At 36.4% G+C, this 24,260-nt stretch overlaps 2 protein-coding genes across 5 annotated transcripts; one reads left to right on the top strand and one right to left on the bottom strand.

Annotated features, from left to right (window-relative positions):
* Positions 1-10,268: 10,268 nt before the first annotated feature.
* On the top strand, positions 10,269-14,674 carry LOC107867592. Of its 4 annotated transcripts, none has more exons than XM_016713899.2 (7): positions 10,269-10,483; positions 10,667-10,735; positions 11,227-11,359; positions 11,518-11,621; positions 12,885-13,056; positions 13,160-13,300; positions 13,424-14,674. In XM_016713899.2, the coding sequence occupies exons 2-7, from the start codon at positions 10,695-10,697 to the stop codon at positions 14,420-14,422; spliced, it is 1,590 nt and encodes a 529-aa protein (XP_016569385.2). In that variant the 5' UTR covers positions 10,269-10,483; positions 10,667-10,694; the 3' UTR covers positions 14,423-14,674. The 4 variants fall into 4 exon arrangements, with proteins under 4 accessions (XP_016569385.2, XP_016569387.2, XP_016569386.2 ...); XM_016713901.2 differs by having other exon boundaries at positions 10,663-10,735; XM_016713900.2 differs by having other exon boundaries at positions 10,478-10,591; positions 10,663-10,735.
* A 249-nt stretch (positions 14,675-14,923) lies between these two features.
* On the bottom strand, positions 14,924-22,434 carry LOC107867591 (somatic embryogenesis receptor kinase 2). Its single transcript, XM_016713898.2, has 11 exons — positions 21,798-22,434; positions 21,241-21,373; positions 21,045-21,116; positions 18,993-19,136; positions 17,993-18,064; positions 17,793-17,864; positions 17,592-17,704; positions 16,803-16,934; positions 16,334-16,675; positions 15,725-16,119; positions 14,924-15,545 (listed from the first exon to the last, which is right to left on the bottom strand). The coding sequence occupies exons 1-11, from the start codon at positions 21,907-21,909 to the stop codon at positions 15,231-15,233; spliced, it is 1,902 nt and encodes a 633-aa protein (XP_016569384.2). The 5' UTR covers positions 21,910-22,434; the 3' UTR covers positions 14,924-15,230.
* Positions 22,435-24,260: the final 1,826 nt, after the last annotated feature.

Here is a 24,260-nt window from a genome sequence, read left to right as displayed (position 1 = left end):
ATATACAGAGTCGTGATCAGCATGCTTACTGTAATGCGGTTGAAGAAGAGCTCGATGGAGAACCTTGGTTCTTGGATATCAAGCGGTACATTCAGCTAGGAGAATACCCATCATATGCCACCAACGATCAAAGGAGGACTATTAGGCGTTTGGCTAGTGGATTTTTCTTAAGTGGGGGAATCTTGTATAAGAGGACCCTAGATCTGGAACTTTTGAGGTGTGTAGATGCAAGAGAAGACTTGGCAATCATGGTTGAAATACACTCTGGAGTATGCGGGTCACACATGAACGGTCATGTTTTGTCAAAGAAGATTCTTTGCGCAAGTTATTACTGGCTTACTATGGAAAGGGATTCTATTCAATTTTTTCGAAAGTGTCATCAATGTCAGGTACACGGTGATCTAATACGTTCTCCTCCTGTTGAGTTGCATACAATGGCCGCTCCATGGTCGTTCGTGGCTTGGGGAATGAATGTGATTGGACCGATTGAGCCGAAGGCATCAAATAGACATAGGTTCATTTTGGTAGACGTTGACTACTTCACAAAGTGGGTAGAGGCAGTAACTTTCAAGTCAGTGACAAAGAAGGCTGTGGTAGATTTTGTTCATGCCAATATCATTTGTAGATTTGGAATTCCTAAGATGATCATTACAGACAATGCTGCCAATCTCAATAGTCATTTGATGCAAGAAGTACGTCAACAGTTTAAGATCGCACATCGAAATTCTACTCCATATCGCCCAAAGGCCAATGGTTCTGTAGAAGCCGCCAATAAGAATAAAAAAAAGATACTGCGAAAAATGGTACAAGGGTTTAGACAGTGGCATGAAAATTTGTCGTTTGCATTGCTAGGTTATCGCACCACTGTTCGCACTTCAACAGGGGCAACTCCATATTTATTAGTGTATGGAACAGAAGCAGTCATCCCTGCAGAAGTTGAAATTCCCTCTCTTTGAGTCATTGTAGAAGCAGAGATTGATGATGACGAATAGGTAAAAACCCGACTGGAACATTTGAGTTTGATTGAGGAAAAAAGGCTAATGTCTGTGTGTCACGGCCAGTTGTATCAGAGGAGGATGGCTCGAGCGTATAACAAAAAGGTCCGTCCCAGGAATTTTGAAGTTGGTCAGTTGGTATTGAGACGTATCCTTCCTCACCAGGTTGAAGCGAAAGGCAAGCTCTCCCCTAACTGGCAAGGTCCCTTTTCTTTTATTTACATATTCATGCTTTTTGTCCTTTTATGTCATTTATCAAAATAAAAGTCACCATCTTTTCTTTACATGTTAAGTCAAGTCTGTGTCAAAACAAGCGAGAAAGGATTTCAAAATTTACTACCAGTCTTTCCAATTATATGAGGAAAAGCCAAGGAACAGCCCAGGAAAGAAATATGATCGTAATTCAACATGAAGCAAAGGAAGTCTATCAACCGACGGGATATTGGATTCGTGGAAGCATTCAGATTTGGGAAAAGAGTGCACCTCAGGGGCATGGTAAAATGGAAACCCATTGTTTGAGTCAGAACTCATTTCCCTCAATCTGGATCCGGGTCAATGATGCGGCAAGACAGGGAAAGTGTTAGCGATTTGAAACAAAGATTAAAGGAACGAGTGCTGGGCAGATACCTGAGAAGCCAAGATCTGCAAGCCACCACTAAGTTTTTAACTGACAAATTTTCTTTGTTGAAATAGGGGCAAATTCGCTTTACTTAATTCAGCTACCATTGGAAATGCACATCCGTGAGATTTTACTTTATGTTCAAGACCCTCCTGAAAAATGGGATTCTACTCTATGTTCAGGACCCTCCTGAAAAATGAGATTTTACTTTCTGTCCAGGACCCTCCTGAAAAATGGGATTTTACTTTCTGCTCAGGACCCTTCTAAAAAATGGGATTTTACTTTCTGTTCAGGACCCTCCTGAAAAATGAGATTTTACTTTCTGTTCAGGACCCTCCTTAAAGATGGGATTTTACTTTATGTTCAGGACCCTCCTGAAAAATGGGAATTTACTTTATGTTCAGGACCCTCCTGAAAAATGGGATTTTACTTTTATTCAGGACCCTCCTGAAAAAATGGGATTTTACCTCTGTTTAGGACCCTCCTGAAAAATGAGATTTTACTTTATGTTCAGGAGCCTCCTGAAAAATGGGATTTTACTTTATGTTTAGGACCCTCCTGGAAAATGGGATTTTACTTTATGTTCAGGACCCTTCTGAAAATGGGCTTTTACTTTCTGTTCAGGACCCTCCTAAAAACGGGATTTTACTTTATGTTCAGGACCCTCCTGAAAAATGGGCTTTTATTTTCTGTTCAGGACCCTCCTGAAAAATGGGCTTTTACTTTCTGTTCAGGACCCTCCTAAAAACGGGATTTTACTTTATGTTCAGGACCCTCCTGAAAAATGAGAATTTACTTTATGTTCAACCCTCCTGAAAAACAGGAATTTACTTTCAATTCAGGACCCTCCTAAAAAATGAGACTTTACTTTCTGTTCAGGACCCTCTTGGAAAATGGGACAACGCTCTCAAAAATGAAATACTACTTTATTATAATTCTTGTTTGGGATAATTTTCATTCTAGTTTTAATTTTGGGTTTCAGGAGCCCGCCTGAAGAACAGGGTGATGAAATAGCAAGTCAGAGGCCCACCTGGAGAACAGAGTGAAGAAATAAAAGTCAAGCAGCAAAGTGATGGAATAGCAAGTCAAGAGCCCACCTGGAGAATAGGGTAAAGAAACGAAAAGTCAAGCAACAAAGCGAAGCAATTGAAAGCCAAGCAACAAGTTGAAAGAAATTGCAAGTCAGGAGCCCGCCTGAAGAATAGGGTGATGAAAGTCGAGTCAAGAACCAATAGAAGCTGTATAGATAGGATTTTTGTAATTTCATTTATGTTTTAACTTGTAATTTTTATTTTTGATGTAATAATAGAGTCGCGGACCGGAACCTCGATGGAACTTCACTCGACTCTCCAACTCGGTATAGCCCATCTCCTTCCAATCCTTGGAGATATTCGTCATTTGATCCCCTCATAACTAGGGTGGGTAGGATGTCCTAAGTCAAGACCTGGTTTTCCTCCTTCCTCTTGCTCCGTACGTTTAAATAAAGGTCAGGACAAAATTTCGCCTCGTTGTCTACTGCTTTGTATAAAACACCATGTGTTTACATCCAAAGGGGGCATGATATAGACACGTGATTTCGTCCTCTTAAAGTTCAAATTTTATTCACTTTTACCCATTTTATGTTATCCTACCGTGTACCCTCACCCGTGTGATAATACCTCCACAAAATGACAAAAAAATAACAATCCCCTAACTAATTTTGTCTTACTAGCAACCTACCCAAACAAAAATAGACACCTAACCCTTATCCCTCCAATTAAAAAACAACACCTACCTACCCTATACTAACAAACTCTACCCCACCTTAATACCCCACCTACCCTACCCCAATACCCACCCACGTGACCCTCACAATGAAAAACACACACATACTCTCACAGTCTCGAATTTGGCACTCACACAGCATATACGCACAGAACACACACTAAACTTCATTTTTTTTTGCTTTTATCCTATAGAGAACACCATACAATTGGGATTCAATACACACCTCACACAAATCTCAATTTTAATACAGAGAAACAAAAATTCCCACTGAAAATTTATTCTTCTTCACAACACGCATACACAGACACACCGAATCACACACACACTCCTCACGATACACTGATCTATACGCATAATCGGAGATGGACGGAAAGGAGGTAGTGAGTATTGAGGGAGAAACCTAAATTCTGCGTTTGTGTTACTGTTCTGGTGATGGCTTCGCTGGAAAACTTGGTTACCGCATCGTTCACTATTCGCCTTTGTCTCTATCGAATTCGTCGAGCTCCGGTGTAGCGAAAATACGACGACCAGCCCTCTGTTCCATCTAAATCCGCGTCAAACCATTGTTCCCGATCTTGATTTTGGTTTAATCGTCACCGAAAATACCAATTCTGGCTGTCAATCCATTCGATATTACGTTTGGGGTGACTTTCGTGACTAACCCGTTCAATATTCGTGATTTGGTTTTCACTTTGAGGTCTTATTTTTGGTTGAAATATGTTCGGTTGGAAATTTTGAGACACTGATTGGGTTTGTTCGTTGTGGGGCTCCCTGATTCGAGGATTTCGGTCTCGGATTTCTTTATTATCGACAAGGATCAGTTTCATAGAGGTCCATTTCTTCTACCGATCTTTACTTTATCTTGAATCTTTATTAATGTTGTGGGTGTGAATGATTTATTTATTGTGTGTTATGTTTGAATCTTCGTTGTTTGTTTTGTGTTTGATGTTGGTTTCGGATTATGAGCTGTGATTGGAAAATCGAAGCATGCACTAATTATGTGGTTAGAAAATGGATTTGGGGGTGAGAATTAAAAATTTGATATAATTGGTGATTTGGATTAGCTTGATTTCACTGTGTGTTTAACTTGAAACGAGCGTTAATTGAACTTGGTAGTATCATGATACGCCGATTGGTTTAGGCAAGAGTAGGTTGGGTAGGCAAGATTTAGGATTTGTGATTGTTGAATGGTGAAATGTTTGTGGAATGATTTTGATTTATACATTGACATCTATTGTATTAATTTGGTCGGGGAATGCCCCGAAGTATCTGTATATATTTATTCGCCGGGAATGCCCCGAGATATCATTACCCGGAGGACGTTCGTGGTGAAGGCCCGAGGCATCGGGTAGAGCATTAGTTTAGGACTAGCGTAGGTTTACTTTCAGTCCCTTTCTATTTCGGGTTGTAATAATTGGACTGGACTTTACATTTTGGATTGTTTTGTTTTGTTTGATTATTTGGCGTGCTTTTTCGTGCGGTTTATACGTTTCTTAGTGCCAAAAAATAGTCGATACACTCTACCAAGCGACCGTGGTTGAACCACGGGATCGAGGGGTATCTAACATCTTCCCCTCGGTCAACAGAATTCCTTAGCCAGAATCTCTGTTTGCAAACCAGTTTAAAGAGTCAAATGGTTTTTTTTTTAAAAGGATTTTATAATGGTGACTTGGCACACCAGATTATGCCAAGTGGCGACTCTGAATAAAAAATGTTAATAATCCTTTTCCAAAATATATTTTCATTTCTTGTCACTTAAATAATAAAACCCTTTTTTGAACATTAAATTATAACCATCTTTTGGAGTACGTAAAAAGGGGGTGTGACAGCCGCCAGTCACCGGAGTCGAAGTCGAACTTGTGAGATCGTAATGGTAGCAGCTGCAGTCGGCAATTGAGTAAGTTGGTAGAGCCAAAATAGGAAAATAAGCCCTAAACTTAGCTTTTATCCCTAAAATCCTAATTTTAAAAAAAAAAAATTAAAAGGCTACGCCACTGTCGCCTCGCCGCCTCGCCGCCTCGCCTTTCTTGCAAAGGCGTCGCCTTTTGGATGTCGCAGCACCACGACGACAAGAGGCGACTATGCCTCGCCTCGCTATTCGCTATTGGCAACGTGGCGAGCGCTTTTTACAACACTGCTGGGAATAAGATATTGTTGCTTTTTTACAAAAAGATGGGGCAGCAAAAAAGGGGTTAAAATGACTATCAATGGATTGAAATGACTTTCTATAGAGTATAATAATTTTCTTAATCACAGGAGCCCTTTTAATAGTAGCTTACAATAACAACCTGCATAATTCGAAATTCAAACAAATCTAAGAAATCTCAATAACTCAAACAACCTAATTAAATTTCAAAATTCAAATTCATCCTAATCTAAACAACTTATTAACTAAAAATTGTTGCAGTAACTAAATACAAATTTCAACAAATACTACACCGCTACTAAATAGTCCCTACTACTCCCACATAAAGTGTGATAACACTTGGCTACCTACTAGCCTTCTATCCTAATCTTCGACTTTCAAACCTTCATATCTAGGGTCATGCACAAAGTATGTTGAAGTTGTATCCATGTCTTTTATAATCACCTCCCCTTAGTTTTTTTTGGCGTATAATCACCTCTCCTTAGCTCTTTTTGGCACACGTTCATCTCTCCTAACTCCTGATACAATCAACCTTTCACTCCCTCCATTCACATGTTCGAACCATCTTACCCTTGCTTCCGATATTATCCACCATGAATAACTTCAGTCCTAATCGTATCTCTTCTAGTATAGTATGCCCACATATCTACATAAGCATCCTTAACTCTGCTACCTTCATCTTCTCAACGTGTGTGTTCTTGACTGGCCAACACTCTGCTCCATACAATAATGTTGATCTAACAACCTCTCTATAGAACTTACTTTTAAGCTTGGCGACAATTTCTTATCTCACAGTTTCTCGAAGGCGAGCCTCCATTTCATCCACTCAACTCCAATTCGATGCACGACATCATCACCAATCTCCCTGTCTCCTTGGATTATTGATCTAAGATACTTCAAACTTCTTTTCTTGGATATGACTTGTGTATTGATCTTCACTTTCACCTCCACCTTATGACGATGTCATTGGACTTGCACTCCAGGTAGTCTGAAACCTTTAGACTGTAAGGCTTGTCTCCAAATTTCCAGCCTGTCTGATGAAACATGCTACATGAAAGAAATATTGGGAGAAAAGGAAGTCACTTGTGCTATGTGTAGTTGTGATATAAAAATCAGTTTAAAAAAAGGCAGCCCAGTGCATTAAAAGCTCCCGCTATGCACAGGATCTAGGGAAGGGCCCCGCCACAAGGGTGTATTGTACACAACCTACCTTGCATTTCTGTCAAAGGCTGATTCCAAGGCTTGAACCCATGACCTCCTGGAGGCTCCTGTTACGTAAAATAATTCAGGTTCTTCTATTACGGTAGCAAATGCATATGACATTGGGATGCAGAAGAACCTATGCTGCTTTTGTTTTGTACTAGCACCATGAAGTCTGAAAATAAAACATGCCTTTCTTGGTTAGGTTATCCTATTTCACTATCTCAACACAAAGTATTAACACGCTTCTCTGATCCTAAAATGAGTTTCCCATTTCTTGTTCATTTAGCTTAGGAGGCATCGACTAAGTTCATTAAGTCATTTTATCTGTTATAGGGATCTAGCTTGGGCTCGTATTGAAAAGAGGGGGTATTGGAAGCCATGGGAGGTTCCAAGTGAAGACCAAGGGGAACTGCAGGACCAAATTAAAAGTATGTTGATCAACCAGGCATGGCAGTTTGGCCAGATTTCTTATGTTGCTCAATTCACGGCACATGTCATGTATATACTTGCTTATGTTATCGATACGTATAAGGTGGTTTTGGCGTAGGAAAAAATTGAGGTTATAGTTTGGGGATAAATGTAACCTTGTTTTTCTTGATCAACACCTATGGTTGCCACTGAAATAGAGCCAAACTCCTTGTGGTAACCATTCTAACTTGTTTTAGTTTGATAAAATCTAACAGGTTTCGTCTTATTTCTTTTAACGGTTGATCTAGTTGGTATCTTTGTACTATTCTTAGTCCGTTGCTTCAAAATACACTTGTTGCATACACCCAAGAGTGTGACCTAGTGATTCAATGAAATTGGGTTAAGCATCATAAGGTCTCATGTTCAATTTCCAATAGAGACAAACATTAGGTGATTTCTTTTCATTTGTTCTAGCCTTAATGGACAGAGTTACGTGATACCTGTTGCTGGTGGGAAGTGACAAGTATCTCGTGAAATTAATCGAGGTGCACGCAAGCTGACTCGAATATCACGGTTATCAAAAAAATAAATACAAAGGAGAAAAAAATAGTTTACAATGTCGAAGGATTTCATACCCCACAGAAAGAGTAATTTGGAGTGTTTTGTTTGGTTGGTTGGTTGGTTTCCCACCCAGTGTCCGGTACTCACGTTGGAGCCTTGACTAATCCGGAGCACACATTGTAAGGCCTATTTTGGGTGTGACGCTCCCAATAGGATTTTCTCCATACCCAGGCTCGAACCCGAAATCTCTAGTTAAGGGTTAAGTAGCCCACCACAACCCATGTCGGAGAATTTTATCATCATAACCTTGAGTAAGGTTTCTTGTTTATCCAGCCTTATTCACTTTCCACAAGCTGCTGCCCTTAACCATCCTTTCAGTTTTACCAGCACTTGGACTGCAGGTGGACTAATTCTGTAACAAGAAAATAGCGTACGAGATGCATGCAAGTTGGTTCGAAAACTACAAAGTTATATATACAAATACAAATGATTGCAATTTTGCAGCTAACCTTCCCATTAGTGACTTAGCACCCAACACCTTCCAGGACAAAGAAACCAGAACTAGTCGGACTAGTTCCCTTTTGCCTTTTGCTGCTACTAATTTTCTCTATTAGTAAGAATAGTAGCTTATCAGTTATAATAACAGTAATTACATAAATTTTATTGAAAAATGCAGATAGTATGTACGAGTACATTTTTCACTAAAGGTCTTCTTTTGTTGGCGTCAAATGTCATTTACCAAATATGAGAGTCTAGAATGTCAGATGGTCACTCAATTTGTAGTAATTTGTCATTACAGACACTCAATTTTGTTTTGTATTCTAAAATTCAATTTTGGCTAGTTAGTTCATACTCCCAAAAAAATTGGCTTTTTTAGTCATTTACAATTCTTGTTATCTATTTAATGATATGACAATCCTATAATTTTTTAGGAAAAAATGTTTGAAAAATTAAAATTAAAATTAGTATTTAAATTTATTTAGAACCCAACTCGTTTTAAATTTGACTCAATTCTTAACCAACACATTTAAAATGATTTGAATATATAAAAGATGTTTTAACAACGTTTAACTAAAAGAATATGATGGAAGTTTTGATAACAATCTCCCACAATATGTAAAAGTTGTCGAGGAGAAAAATACATAAATATCACAAGGGCAATACAAATGAGAGTTTCTCTATAGTCTATTCTCTCCAAGTAATGGTAATATATAACTTAGATGTTATCTCGGTTACAAATATCAGGTTATATATGTATTTTAAAATAAAAAGGCTGATATTAAAGATAACTTAGAAATTAGTTTTTGAGTTTTATCAACATTATTAGCACAGAAAATGACAATAGTATTCACTTAATAAATATTGTCTGTATTCAATTTACGTGACATTATTTTACTTGACATAAAAAATTTAAAAACTATCTTTAAAATTTATGATCTAAATAGTCCGTGACAAGTTGTTAGGCTATACGTTATTTCTTTACAAATAAAAGAATGAACTTTGCAACCAAAAAAAAAAAAAAAAGAATGACCTTAAAAATTAATTTGTCTTTTATTATAGAAAATAATTACTAGATTTTTTTAAACAGACTAAAATAAAAAAAATTATATAACACCACAATTTATATTTAGTAAACTACATAAAATCCCTACTCTTTTTATTAATTATCTAAATCTCTTTATTATTTTAAAATAACTGGATACATCCATAATCTCACAAATTTTTTGATACATAATTTTTGTATCTCTATTTAGTCTAGTTAATGTATTATTTATCTCGATCAAATAATTTCAGAAATAAATGTATGTCACTAATCAAAATTATGTATTTAGACATTAGTTATACATCCGAACAAAAATAGAGTAATTAATTGTTATATTCTCAAAAATTCATAATTATGTACCCAGATGCTAATCATGTATCTAAAAAATTATAAAATAAAAAAGTATTTATAATTTAATAAAGAATAAGAATAAAAATTAATTAGGGATAAATTTATTAGATTTATTTAAGTTTTACAATAAAAATATGTAGAGCCGTCAATATGGGCCAGGTCCGTTAGACTAGCCCGACCCGACTTCTAATTTTATGGAGTTGGGCTTCAGTTTTTACGGTCCATTTAAGAATTAGGTTTTTTAGCCCGGCCCGGATAAGTCTGTGGCTGAGCAATGTGAATTGGGCTAGCGTGCGGGCCGGTCTATAAGTCAAATACATACAACTATTTACATTGCTTATTAGTATTTTTATTTGGTTCGAAGGATATCATGTCAAAAGTTATTCAATTTCGTTATTAGTAGTATTTTTTGGGTGTTGGAGATTTGATTAACAAGTATTAATATTATGTAATATTGTCTGATAATATTTATGTTTATAGTAATATTTTAAAATTAAATTATAAAATATTATTTTTTAAAAAGTGGGCTGAGGATTAATGTTTATTAACATTTTAAAATTAAATTATAAAATATTAGTATTTAACTTAAATTAATTAAAACAAAATACTACGTACACCCCCCCCACCCCACCCCCCAATCCAATCTTGGCCCGAGCCCGTCCCAAATTGATCATCTTTTAGATTTGTACTATTCTTTTTTTTTTTTTTGAACAGTTACAAAATTGAGTAAGATTTTTTCTCTAAAATTTATCCCAAAGTTTTGGAATAAAATCAATTAAGTTGAATTTTGAAACCTAATAATTGCTTAGAGCTTAAGGAAAGTGGCGAGTTGTCGTGGACATTGAAATCTTGTCCGCGTCCCATTCGGCTCTATATACATTGCGGAGCAGGTTCACTTTTTTCCTCTTTCTATTAATACACATAATTTTCTTTGCTACTTTGTCGTCTTCCTTTAATCATTATTTCATTAATCTGTTAAGATTATTTTGTGGTTTTAGGTAAAGTGATAATTCTGTTAAGATTAATTATTTTATGGTATCAAGCAGTTTGATTTATTATTTTGTGGTAGACAGGTATTGAAGATCTGAATCGAAGTGTATAATGGATTCTTTCTTCGCCAAAGGTTTCAAAGCTGCCAAATGGTAATCCTCTATTTCCCTTGAGATTATATGGTTTGGGGTTTTTTAGTTAAGGGTTCTTATCATGCAGATTTCACAAACTTGTTCTAGGAAATTTAGGAATTAATTGTAGAGCCGGTTTAGCTCCCGTTTGGCCGTAGATTTTGAAGTTTAAACTTGAAAATTTGAGTCTTGAAGTTGTCTTTGGACGGGCAATTTACTTGGAAACAATTTAAAGTTTTGTGAGCGGAAGTCCCAAAAGCTGGCTGGAGAATATTTGATCTGATCAAATCTCATGGCCAAACAGATATTTAAATATGAAGTTTCAAAATCTATGGCCAAAAGCTAGCTTAGTATTGATTGAAATCATGAGATTTTGAATTCTCGATTTTTTGAGAAAATTTGGGTGAAAAATGTTGTTTTTATTATAGTATGGTGAAATAGTATTTTATGGGTTTATGGATTGTTAAGCTTTATTATTTAGTAATTTGCTGATGTGGTCTTACGATTTGCAGCAAAACCCTATTGAAATTGACTATTCCGCGAATCAAGCTACTGAGGAATCGTAGGGAGATTCAACTGAAGCAGATGAGAAGAGAAATAGCTAAGCTACTAGAGACTGGCCAGGAAGCTACTGCTCGAATTCGGGTATAAACTGAATCTTGTTTTGCTTAAATTCCTCAATTAATGCTGATATCATTTGTGCAAGGCTGTGTGTACGCATTTATAATACTGAAAGGTCATTAAGTATTTTGATAGATGATTTTGCAGCGCAATGAGCTTGATTCTGTTGATTGCTTATTTAGGTAGAGCATATCATAAGAGAAGAGAGAATGATGGCAGCACAGGAGATAGTTGAGCTATTCTGTGAGCTAATATCTGTTCGTCTTCCAATTATTGAAGCACAAAGGTAATGAGTTATCTCTGTTGTGTTGATATTTTTGATATTCAATGTTTTGTGTATACTAAGATGGTTCTTCAGTTAGAGATTAGCAACTGAATATGCTTTTAGTTGATCTTAGGATAAAGAATATGGGGTGAATGGCATTATGGCAAAGAATATTGAACTGTTTCAATAAATTATTACCTATTGTGTTTGGGCTAAGTGCATATACTTTTTGCACTTATTGTTTTGGCGGAACATTTATTTTTTGCTTTTCGTGGTTATATAATTTGTTTGACACCATTAGCAGATGTAAATCCCAGTTGTAGGGTTGACGTACCTGTAGTATTGACTTTTAGCTTATTTTTCTTTTTCCTTTTTGACAAGTAAAGTATATTGCCTTTTGTATTTTTCTTTACTTATGCTTGTCATGTGCATCTCTATAGTTGTCATTTACTCCAAAAACTATACCTCCATTTAACTTTACCCAGGCCGCAATGAATCATTAAATCAGGTTACACCTGATATAGACTAGGGAAGTTAGTTGAATGAGGTTTGATAATAATAAAATAGTATAGGATAAAAAGTCTTCCTCTTGTCCTCTGTCGCTTGCCTCTGGCCTTCTCCTTCTACTGCTGATGTTCTCAGCATTTAGTTCAGTATCTCCTTTAGCACCAAACTTTTCAGATCTACTATACTCCACCTAGCTGTTGTTTTGGAGAATTATCTGCACTGAATTTGGAAACTCATTCATGGAGCAACTCTGGTTCAATTAAAGAATCACAGTCCTTTAATATGTTAATCTTCATATATTCTGAAAAAAGTTAGTACCCACTTTGAAATGTAGTTGGTTGTCTGATTGTAGGTTTGACTAAGTGAGAGTATGTGCATGTGTCTGAGCAGGATCATGTTTGGTCCTTTTACATAAAGTCAATTTTAGCCAAACAAGGATTAACTATGGTTTATGTTCTGCTTATATGACTGGGAAGTATCTAAGGCATAAAATGAACAAGCCATCCTTGCTTATGTTATGGAAGGATGGAACCTTAAAATAATTCAGTCATCTACATGAGACCATAAATGGTGGATTTTTAGTTCCTAGATAGGGCCAAAGTGCTTCATCATCAATTTTTGTTTTAAAACATTCTGATACTGTTGAGCTGTCCTGCATGTAAGGGTCTTCTTTCCAATTCTTAATATTCTAGACATCTAGTTGAATTTCGTTGATAATTTTTCTTAACTTGGAATATTTTGAAAGAGCTGAACCCCCAAACTCTCTATAATGTCCAGGGAATGCCCTCTAGATCTGAAAGAAGCTATTTCAAGTGTTTGTTTTGCTGCACCAAGATGTGCAGATCTTCCAGAATTGCTACAGGTTCAGATGATGTTTGCTGGTAAATATGGGAAGGAATTCATTGCTGCTGCTACAGAGCTCCTGCCAGAATGTGGTGTCAATCGCCAGGTTACCTTGGTTATCCTTTATGCCATAGCTAAACCAGAAAGGGGAACCATGTCTTTTTTTTTGGTTTCTGATTTCTCTCTTTCTTTTGTCTTGTGTCTGACAGTTGATAGAGTTGCTGTCTATTCGAGCTCCTGCTCCTGATGTGAAATTGAAGCTGCTAAAGGAAATTGCTGAGGAGCATCAGCTAGATTGGGATCCAAATGCTTCTGAAACCGAGCTTTTGAAGTTGCATGAGGACTTACTGGTATATTTCAGCCCTTCCCGTACCCTGCGCATAGCTGGAGCTTTAGTGCACTGGCTGCCCTTTTTTACTGGCTTGATTTTTTCCTCTCTTCAATCGTTATGACTTCTCCCCTTTGCTTTGTAGAATGGGCCCACACAATTTGTCAGTGGGGCTAAGGTGCCCCTTCCCAAAGAAAGGTTCGATGAGGTGCAGCAATCTGCATCAGATCAAGTCTATGATAAACAATCGGAATCTGAGGCTGATTTGGACTCGTTAGATTTTCCAGAAGTCCCTAAGCAGCCACTACGACCTAGCACCGGTGGAGTTTCAGCCCCTGAAATGCTTCCTTTCCCAGCCTCTGCACTATCTGACTTCGATGAGGATGTAGCTAAGCCTTCTGAAGACGGTGAGATCAAATATCACCAACAAAATGTGGAGCGAGATGAAGTTTTGCAAGAGAAGGTAGTTTTAAAAGATTTTGGATCAGCTGATACTTTATCTGCACCGAAAGAGGAGAAACAGTATTTGCCATTCATGGTTCCCCCGCCAAAATCATCTCCATCCTCCTCAACAGAAAGTACCACGCCCCAAAGTACTCTACCTCCCTCTACTACAAAGACCAAAGTTGAGACTGACGTAGATTTGCAAGATGTATTGGCTGCTGCCCAAGCAGCTGCTGATTCGGCCGAACGTGCAGCTGCTGCTGCTCGCTCAGCAGCTAGCCTTGCTCAGGTTAGAATCAGTGAGCTTACCAGAAAAAGAAGTGAAGAGCTACCTGTAAGCCCCAGTGAGAACCCCTTTTATGCTGAGAAACAAGAATCTCACATCCTAGAAAAGCCTCCGTTGGACCTCCAACACCAACTATCAAACTCTGATGGTATCCCCAGCCCATTTCATGGCAGCCCATTGGAGCGTCAGGTGTCGAATATTCCTTCATACGATGATTCAACAGTAGGTTGTGAGTCTCCTACTTCCCATATTCGTCATCCTGGTCAGGGCATGGGTCTTCACCAACCACAGAGATTGCCTTCCATGGACAATGAAACATATTATTCATATCCCAATCTGTTTAATACAACAAATGGTTCTAATCCCAATTCTCGTTCACAGTCGTTCAAAGATAATAGCAGGTCCCAGCCATGATAAGTGAAGTGCATTTCTCTACCCTTCTGCACTGGGCAGGCTTTGGTTCTGGTTCGTTTGCTGGTTGTGAGTTTGAGATTCTCCTGTTTATTCTATACCTCTTTTATCTGTAGTACATTCAAAGGAACCTTGTATGTTGAGTATGCAGTTCAAGAATTTGAATGTAAGAAATTTTCTGATGGAAATTTGAATGTAAGAAATTTCTTTGGAGTAAAAAATAATGATGGAAATGATCAAATGTTTCACTGAGCAGATCTTGTACTCTGATATCAAAGCGTCTAGTGCTCATCTGAATAGTCAGAAAGGGCCCAAAACTTGGGCAAAGAGTGGTAAAATGAACTTTGCAAGTTGGCCTATTGATGAACATTTGCTATTATCTTGCATCACATTCATCCTTTCATTTGCAATCCAAATAGGTACAAGTTCAACTCGGTTGTAAATATTTGCTTAGATAATACCCCTCAACCACATAAACATTTTTCAGTTTCAGATGCACAAAACTTTGTAAATAACCTCAATATATTGATTTCATTTCCAGTGTCAGTAGAACAATGTCACTGAAAACAAGACTCAGCTAACAGCATACTGTGTAAGACGACTTTAAAGCACTTAACTACTACGCCTATGTGCAACTTGTCAGGGGTGGATTTAGAATTCCTATTAGTACAAATTCTTATGCACAATGTAACATACACTTCATAAACTTACAACTGGTGATTTTACTTAAAAGTTCCACAAGAAAAACTTTGACAAGGTCAACAAAAATAAGAGCTCCTAAGATTTGTTTTTCTTTACTTGGGTAGTACGGTCACCTTGGACCCGATAATTCAACTGCGTGTAAATTCTCTGTTGAGTCAACTATCCAATCAGAACCAGGATGTGGTGCAAGTTCCACCTCCTGCCGTAGAACTTCTACCTTCTGCCACTCATCCCATCTTTCAGCCAAGCCATCGCCTTCAAGCATTCTCACCACCTCCGACATCTTGGGCCGATCCATTGGGTTGCTTTGAGTACAAAGCAATGCTACCTGGATCAGTTGCTCCACCTCAGCCTCCACGTATTTGTTCTGAAGATCAGGGTCAACCAGCATTTCCAATTTCTTCTCTTTAAGGAGTCCTTTCACCTGAAACAAGAAATTCAACAAGATTAACGTTAACTCTCAGATCATAGACATAAAGATTCCTGCTAAAGACAGATAGATTCACTTAATTAATAAGCTAGTGTTGTGATGTACAGATAAAAAGAAACGAGCATATTATGATACTCGTGTCATGTTCATGTAAAGAAAGCATGACAACATACCCAGTCGAGCAACATGACATCGTCATCATTTGCAAGCCGAGCAAGATCAAAAGCACGTTGGCCGGTGATTAGCTCCAGAAGCATTATCCCATATCCAAAAACATCAGTCTTTTCTGAAGATTTCCCTGTGGACAGGTATTCTGGAGCTATATGCCCAATTGTACCACGCACAGCAGTAGTAACATGTGTATCCTTGTAGTCCATAAGTTTAGCCAAACCAAAGTCTCCTACAACAGCCTCAAATTCTTCATCTAGCAATATATTTGCAGCTTTCACATCACGATGGATAATCTTAGGGTCACAATGATCATGCAAATATGATAATCCCCTGGCAGAACCCAAAGCGATGCATTTTCGTGTTGGCCAATCAAGTGGCGGTTCAGATGGTGGTCGCTCTGATAAAATAAATTATTTTGTCAAGAGAATTAAATAATAATTTATTTTATTTCCTACCTTTTACCAATTTACAGGAATAACATACCTATTGGAGTATTAGAAAGAATTAAATTATGGCAGATAGAGTGTTGAGTCTATTATGTTATAGTACCCTCCAAATTAAAGGTGAGAACATCCAAGTATATTAAGGTAATAGATTTCAGAAGGCATTACCTCTCAGGCATGATGCAACACTTCCATTGGCCATGTAGGGGTAGACAAGCAGCCTTTCAGTTGGTGTCATGCAGAAGCCACGCAATCGTAGAAGATTCCTATGCACTGCCATGCTAATCATCTCAACTTCTGTTTGAAACTGCAACTCCCCTCCAGGAGTACGCTCCTCCTTTAGCCGCTTAACAGCCACCAATGATCCATCAGCTAAGCGTCCTTTGTATACCTTACCAAATCCACCTCGACCCAGAATGTTTTTATTGCTAAAACTGTCGGTTGCAACTTGTAGCTCTCGAAGGGAGAACCTTTTCAGTTGACCTAGGTGAACTTCCGGATCTTCTTCAGCTGCAATAATTTAAGCAAAGACAGTAATTATGGAACCAAAAAAATAAAACATGAAAGAGAAACCAAAAACACAAGAGGGAGTAAGCAGAAGTTATGGACTTATAGTTGGAAATCGTAAACTGCTAACCTGGTACATCAAAGAAAAATTCTTGTGGCTTTCTACGGCGCCACCAGGCAAATGCAATGGCAGGAGCCGCAAATAGTAGAGCAGCACCAGCAGCTACACCTCCGGCAATTGCTCCAGTTGCACCATTTCCTCCTGAAGTTCCCATAAATTTGATAAAGATTCTTCACATGATCCAGATCATTTTTAACACACAATTTTGGCCCTTCATCATCAAACTACTTCAAAACCATAGCGGACAAAATTTTGGATCGGTCATTCGGATCTAATTTCCAGGACAGGTTTTACACATCAAAGACCCCGCGCATAGCGGGAACTTTAGTGCACCTAACTGCCCTTTCAGTTTTTTACACAGAAAAGAAAATCTTCACAAGTTCTGGCATAAATGTGATTAATTTCGTTCAGACATTATCTATACCTTTTTCTACCAAAAATTGTTGGCCCTGCATTTTCAAGATAGCACACAAAATTTGCATCTCTTGCGCAGATCAAAAGTTTATTACACGCATGTTACGCCGTAAGACCCTCAAATATTCGACGTAAACAACAGAATGCTTAGAGACTAAATGTAGTCTCGTGCATCCCAGTGTCCCATAACAATTACTTAACCAAAATGCCTGACTAGCAAAAGTGGCTTTTCCTTTTCTGCCCCTTCTTGTCAGTACTTCTATAGCACAAATTTTATTAGGAAAAATTAAGAGAGGAAAGATGGATGGACCAACTAAAATCACCACACTCAAACAAGCAAAAAGAAAACGAAAATAATTTATCCACACCAATTTAGAGAACCACCTGGAGTAGAAATTGGCGGTGGTGGAACAAATGGAGGTGGAGGAGAGAATGGAGGAGATCCTGGGCAAGGACGTCCAGTTACAGGCCCACAAAGATCCAGATTATTTGCAAAACTGAAAATTCAAGAAAATATATTAGCACATAGCAGCATGCTAAAAACACCAGCCAGTTGGGTAGTGAACCACCTTACATGAAATATACCTGATAGGTGTGAATAGAGAAAAGGAACCATTATCTGGAACAGCACCTGAGAGACGGTTGTTTGACAGATCCCTATACACAGATGAGACAAGAATTGAGTATGAGTACATCTGTATATGCATTAGAAGGAGAAGGAAATGAATGAAAAGATATGGAAGATAGAGAGAATAATCTAAGTCACAAACAGCTAGTGTACTTACAACACTTGTAGTGATGAGATATTAGTCAGTGACATTGGGATGTCACCAGACAAGCTATTATTGTTGAGCCGACTATCCTCGCAAAAAAATCACAAAGGTGTGCAGGAATGAGCTTCAGTTTTGCTACAAGTAAATAATGGGAGAATAACGCAGGAAAAAATGGATAAAAACTGAATCATCTTAATATATTATTTATATGTGGATATAAAACATTATGGTACTTTAAGCCAGAACAGGCACTTCAACAGGAAAATGAAGTATTCAGTTCAGAGCCACAATAAAGAACATCAAAAACATCCCCCACCCCACCCCACCCACCCCGCGACAAACAGAAACTTGAAACACCTATATCAGTTGTCATTGGCAATACTGCAATAGTTCTATAGTCAGTGCCAAAAATTAGTTAGCTAATGAAGTTACATGCTGAGTCTGCATAATAGAACCAATTTGGAACACTTCTTAGACAGTCTAGCCAAAAGAAGTTTGTGGAGCATTAAGCAAGAGAAACTTCAGCAGTGAAAGATGCAAAGATGAAACATAGGCTTCTAAACTTTCTTTTCTCTTTTAGATGGGGATCACAACAAAGGGAGAAAATAAAACACCAATTACTAAACTCCTACCATAATTTTATAATACCAGGCCCAAATATCAGAAAATGCATAGGCTTCTATTCTTTTCCTTTGGATAAGGATTAGAATAAAGGGAGAAAATTAAAAGACTTATATGTAAGATCTGTTTAATGAATGATATCAAACCCATAAAGTCCTCAAACACCTTCTACCATCAATACTTGATGCGGAACCTAATGCTAATAGAGGTCGTCTTTATGTGGAAGTGGAACCTAGAGAAGAATTCAGACATCCTTTCCTTTCTCAACACACCAGCAATTCCTTTCTCAACACACCAGCAAGAGTAGGTCATCACTCTTGGTTGATTCGATACATACACATATGACACTACAATATCCACACAAATCTAATATAGGATATAAAATACATACAGGAATCTCAATTTCGACAGCTTGCCCAAGGAAGTCGGGATGGGACCGGTGAAGACGTTCAAGTAGAGATCCAAGCTGACCAGATTAGTCAAATTTCCAAGATCACTCGGTATTGGACCACTTATGTTATTGCTGTAAAGCTCCCTGTGAAAAGCAAACCATAGAATCAGTTCCATATATCAATAACAATGACATCCCTAGGTTCCAATGGGTAAAAGTTGTTGTTGTTGACATCCCTAGGCTAATGGAACAACCAAGATAGTGATGCAGAATCTCATTCATCAAAATTGGCATCAAGCCATAGTTAAAAGTCAAAAAAATGAGAAAGGAATAGGTGATCCAAGCTAATAATGATAACTAGTTGCCAATGTGTGTCATGGGGGAATCTTCTTATATTTGGTAAGTAACAAGTATTTTGCTTGATAAAAACCTGTCATTCCATGTGCTTCAAATGATCACCTCATCAAACATTTCGTACGATCTTTATACCTTATCGACAATAAATTAATGTCTTGTCATTATATTAACAGTTCTAAACAATGTGTATGCCTAGACGTCATTAAATTCCATCAGCATTCTTGATGTGATTGTCACATGCATACACTTGGAAAATACTTAGATACATGTACTGCACAAGCCTCAAGTGAATCTAGGCATTCGTAGGAAGTGTGAGAAGAACGAAGCAATCGCTAGCTCTCCCATCATTAACACATTGTCTGATGCATAGGGCTACATCATGTAATCCCCAGCTTCACCTGGTGCACACGCACTTACTATCGCTATGAACTTCCAAACAGTTGCAATTTCAAAAGATCAGGAGGGGTTACAATAAGAACTCCGAAAACCAATTTGAGACGGAATATGACTATTGGCACATTGAATACCCATATTATCAAACTTCAAACAAAGCTGAATACTATTACAAAATCTATGCTTAATTGAACCATGACTCTTGGTAAAAAATGCATTAGCATCTGCTGTATGACCAGAAAACTTCAGATCTTTTTCTCCAAGATACTTAACAACCCTCAAGCCAATTTTCCTCTTTTACGGTCTAGGTTATGCTTTACTTTTTTAATCGGCTTGTTTTCGATAGTTTTTCTTTGATCCTATTCCATCATCCTAAATCATATGATTAGACGCTACCTGGGACAAGAAAGAGGGAATAAAGAATTTGCAATGAGTTGAAGTTTGCCATTCCAAATTAAGAGTGCTCGGGGGTACTGACATTCATAATGATATCAAGACGTGCTCGGGGGTACTGACATTCATAATGATATCAAGACTGCAACTCTGTTTAAGAGTCAATAAAAGAGTTAACGACTTCTCTTTTGATAGGGGAGTATATGACAGAAATTTAAGTTCAAGTAATTTTTACAAGTAATTACAGACACTACTTTGCCACATAAGTTAATTCATTGTTAGTCTAAATCCAAGTATCCAAGTTTCTTAATTCACTACTCCGTTCACTTTTACTTGTCCTCTTTGGACTTTGCACATCCCTTAAGAAACAATAATTGATATGAGTATTTTACCATCATGCCCGCATTAATTGATGCTCAGTGTTAAGTCTTGGAAAGTGATTTTGGGAGTAAGTAATTAATGCTAAGGGTAAAACATGGAAAAAAAGGGTGATTTCTTGATATGTTAAAAGTGACAAGTAAAAATGAAAATCTATTTTGGAATACTGAGCAAGTAAAAGTGAACGGAGGGAGTAAATACTATGTAATGTGAAACACGCACATTTAAATCTTTTATTATGTACACGAACAATTTTTTGTTGTTTAGGGAACACATTAACAAACCGCGCTACCGACAACAACGCCACGTGAAACGAGAGGAGAACGTGTTCTCTGCTCGCTTTTCCACTTGCGGCAGCTTTGTTTTTATGCGGACGTTAATATGCAAGACGTCCATGGTATTTCCATGCAGCAAATTCTAGAGGTAACATGCAAAATCTTCAACATCTGGAAAACCAATACATCTAATGCCGATTTTCCAGGTCTAAATTTGTAAATTAATTCCAAACATAGTTCATAAAGTGCGACTTACAAGTACTGCAAATTCTTCAAAAGGCCAAGCTGTGGGACTAACTGACCAGATAAAGCTGCATTTCCTAAATCACTGGAAAGGTTGAATAAGACAAGTATTATGGAAACACAAACTGTATTATGACTTGCTCATCACCACAAGAGAGCAAAATCGCAAATTCATTAAAACAGAGGTAAACCAGACAACGGATACTTACACTCTTATAACACTGTTGTCATTGTTGCAAGTAACATGAAACCATGTGCAAGGATTAACAAGGGTAGGGTCCCAGCTCTGTAACACATTGTTAGGATCCTGTAAGTTGGTGCGCAGACTGTGCAACGCATCACCTGTTTGCGTATCCATTTAGGAAAACATAGACAATTATTCAATCCACATTAAGGCACATAAAAACTTAATCTATTGACTAATAAAACAGTTTATCAAGATTTTGGCAACAAGTAATTTAAATCACATGAAATTAACTATTTAAGCTTGTACATGAAATACATTGCACACAGGTTGAATAACAATGGAAACTAAAAAACTTTGACATTAAAACTAAACTGATTGCCACTGTAACAATGTAGGAAGCTCATTGCACATCTTACTTACCCTTATTATTACTAAAATTTTAAAACCCAATCTTGCACATCCTCATTTCACTTTCAAGCAACTACTCATTTTCTATACCAAAAATTTCAAACATTTGAAGCTTGTAGACCTAAAAATTAGCTTAAAAAGGATAATGGGGCCGCAAGAAGAAGCACAAACCTTCCATATTACCACAAATGAGCTTAAAAGGATGTACAATCAGGATTAGCCACACCAACAATGACACCAACGCCTCCTTCTCCATCACCTTCACCATCAAATACACAAACATATATATATATGTGTGTGTGTGTGTGTGTGTGTGTGTGTGTTTACAAATCAAGAAGCTAGCTCACTGAAAAAACCTCCTAGATCCAAGTAAACCAAACTCAAAAAATCCAGCATTTACTCAAAAAATCAAGAAAACCCTAACCCTCATTACCAAACCAAAAAATAAACACCCCCACAAAGCTCAAAACCCAATAATCAATCTCATTCACACTACCCACAAAAAAAAAAGATCAAATTTTTACACTTCTATTTTCAAGATTTTGGTACCCCTTTACTCTAATACAACTCTTTTTGTGCTTTTTTCAGTTCAGTTTAGTTCTTCTCCTTCTTGTAATGCATCCCTTTTTGTTTATCTGTTACAAACTTTTCACATATTTGTACTACCTTCTCTCTCTCTCTCTCTCTCTGGACTGTGAGTTGTTGCATTGTGTGTAGAGAGAGAAGAAAAAAGTAAGTGAGAGAAATTACTCATCCTTCTCTTTTTGGGCGTGTCAAGCTGCCCGAAACGGTGCTTTGCCCGTTTGCCCCTAAACTTAAAACTCTATTAAGTAACGGCTTCAACACTTACCTTTGACTCCTCTCAACTTTTGACACCTTTTTCTAATGATCTATTTTAATTTTAATATAATATATAATTATATTTTTTAATTTAACTTCATCTGATATTTACGTTCTTCAATTTGATCGTAAATAAACACTGAACTTATGTTAAACTGATCATAAATAAATACGTTTATCCTATGTGTCAATATTGCTGATGCTCAGAGTGTATTATGTCAAGTAGAATGAATGTGTCTACTAATTCAATTTTCTATACAAATTTAAATTTCTAATTATGCACATACAAAGTTGGAGTATATAGATGCAAGTTGAAGTTAAATTAGAGGACAATTTTAGTTATTATGACTTTCATTTTTTAATGATTTTCTAACTTTACTTTTTCATATAGCACATCATGTTTAAGACCACAATACTATAAACATTTTGTTATATCTTTAATTTAAGGTTACAAAATTTAAAAATTATCTTTACTTTTTAAAACTTTATGTCAGGTCAAAATAGACCAAACAAATTTAATATAGGAAGTATTATAAAAAGATAACATAAATTTAAATGTCCTTGTTTTTATATATGGCAAAATATATTAACACTAACAACCCTTAAAATAAATTAGTGAATTTAATTTAAATACTTATTAAAGCATGGTTGAACAATAATAATAATAATATATCTAACTTAATTTTATACATGAGGTTTAAAGAGAATAAATGTGTATAGATTTCGCTTTTATTTTTACGGAATAAAAAAATATTTGATATGTCTTGACTCAAAAAAAAAGTAAATGTCATTTATGTTTCAATTAATATTGATGAGTATAACTAAAGAATGAGACATATTTTATCTCATTAATTTATCTATATAATAGAAATTTATAAACACACGCAAAAACTTTTTAAGAAATACGATTAGAACTAATAAAAATATTTTATTATGTGTTGAGATGCTTACTTGAAAGAGGTTATAATTCAAACAAAAACTAAAATTCACTAATAAATTTAAAGAATTATCAATGTATTCAACATTATACATCAACACCCACTAGAAAACTTTAATAGAGAATAAGTAAACTTACAAGAGCATTTGATTTGAGAGCCTTTTAATTTTGATAGTTTTAGTTATACACTTTAACTTGGTATTTTCAGAACAAAATAATTTAATTTACATGGTATAGTTTAATAAGGCACTAAATCTAGAAACAAATTCTGAACTTTATAATCTTGAACAAGGACATAAAGTTGTGTGATTATATGACTTTTGCATATTTTATAATGCTATATAAACTTGTCATGATAGAAAAAAAAATTGGAATCTTCAAGTATGATGAATACTGAATACATTAATATTAAGAAATAATTATCCTAAACAAACTTAAAAGTAAAAGATTAGTACTAGTGGAGTACTCTTACGGGTCGTTTGGTAGAGTGTATTGAAAAATATAATGTATGCATTAGTTAATGTGTACTACTAGTACCTTGTTTGATATAATTTTTTGCCTATGTATAACTAATGCAAGCATTAGTTATACACTCTATTGTATATAATACACTCCATTTCCTATGTATTAGTAATACAATGTCTTTAAACACATCCATTGACTTATTAAATGACCTTAATACCCCTCAATTTTTCTCTAAAACTATTTCACCATTCTATTTCCCGTCATTTTGATTTGTAATAGTGGATCTTTTCAAAATATTTCACAATTTCTTTTCCCACCATTTTAATGTACAACAATAAATAGTTGATTTAAATAATTGTAACATATTTTTGTTTTGCTTCGAGTGTCTTTAA

This window comes from Capsicum annuum, chromosome 4 (genome assembly GCF_002878395.1).
Source record: "Capsicum annuum cultivar UCD-10X-F1 chromosome 4, UCD10Xv1.1, whole genome shotgun sequence".
Classification (NCBI taxonomy): domain Eukaryota; kingdom Viridiplantae; phylum Streptophyta; class Magnoliopsida; order Solanales; family Solanaceae; genus Capsicum; species Capsicum annuum.
This window is presented reverse-complemented; position numbering and strand designations above follow the sequence as displayed.

What these genes read in the sequence shown, in the direction of transcription:
- LOC107867591 (XM_016713898.2), bottom strand. Translation starts at nt 21,909, where the DNA reads ATGTTTGTGTATTTGATGGTGAAGGTGATGGAGAAGGAGGCGTTGGTG. An exon ending in ACCGCCAATTTCTACTCCAG is followed by an intron (nt 16,935 to 17,591) that starts GTGGTTCTCTAA and finishes TGGGAACTTCAG; the next exon opens with GAGGAAATGGTGCAACTGGA. An exon ending in ATTTTTCTTTGATGTACCAG is followed by an intron (nt 16,676 to 16,802) that starts GTTAGCAGTTTA and finishes AAATTATTGCAG; the next exon opens with CTGAAGAAGATCCGGAAGTT.
- LOC107867592 (XM_016713899.2), top strand. Translation starts at nt 10,695, where the DNA reads ATGGATTCTTTCTTCGCCAAAGGTTTCAAAGCTGCCAAATG. An exon ending in CCAATTATTGAAGCACAAAG is followed by an intron (nt 11,622 to 12,884) that starts GTAATGAGTTAT and finishes TATAATGTCCAG; the next exon opens with GGAATGCCCTCTAGATCTGA. An exon ending in AGTTGCATGAGGACTTACTG is followed by an intron (nt 13,301 to 13,423) that starts GTATATTTCAGC and finishes TTTGCTTTGTAG; the next exon opens with AATGGGCCCACACAATTTGT.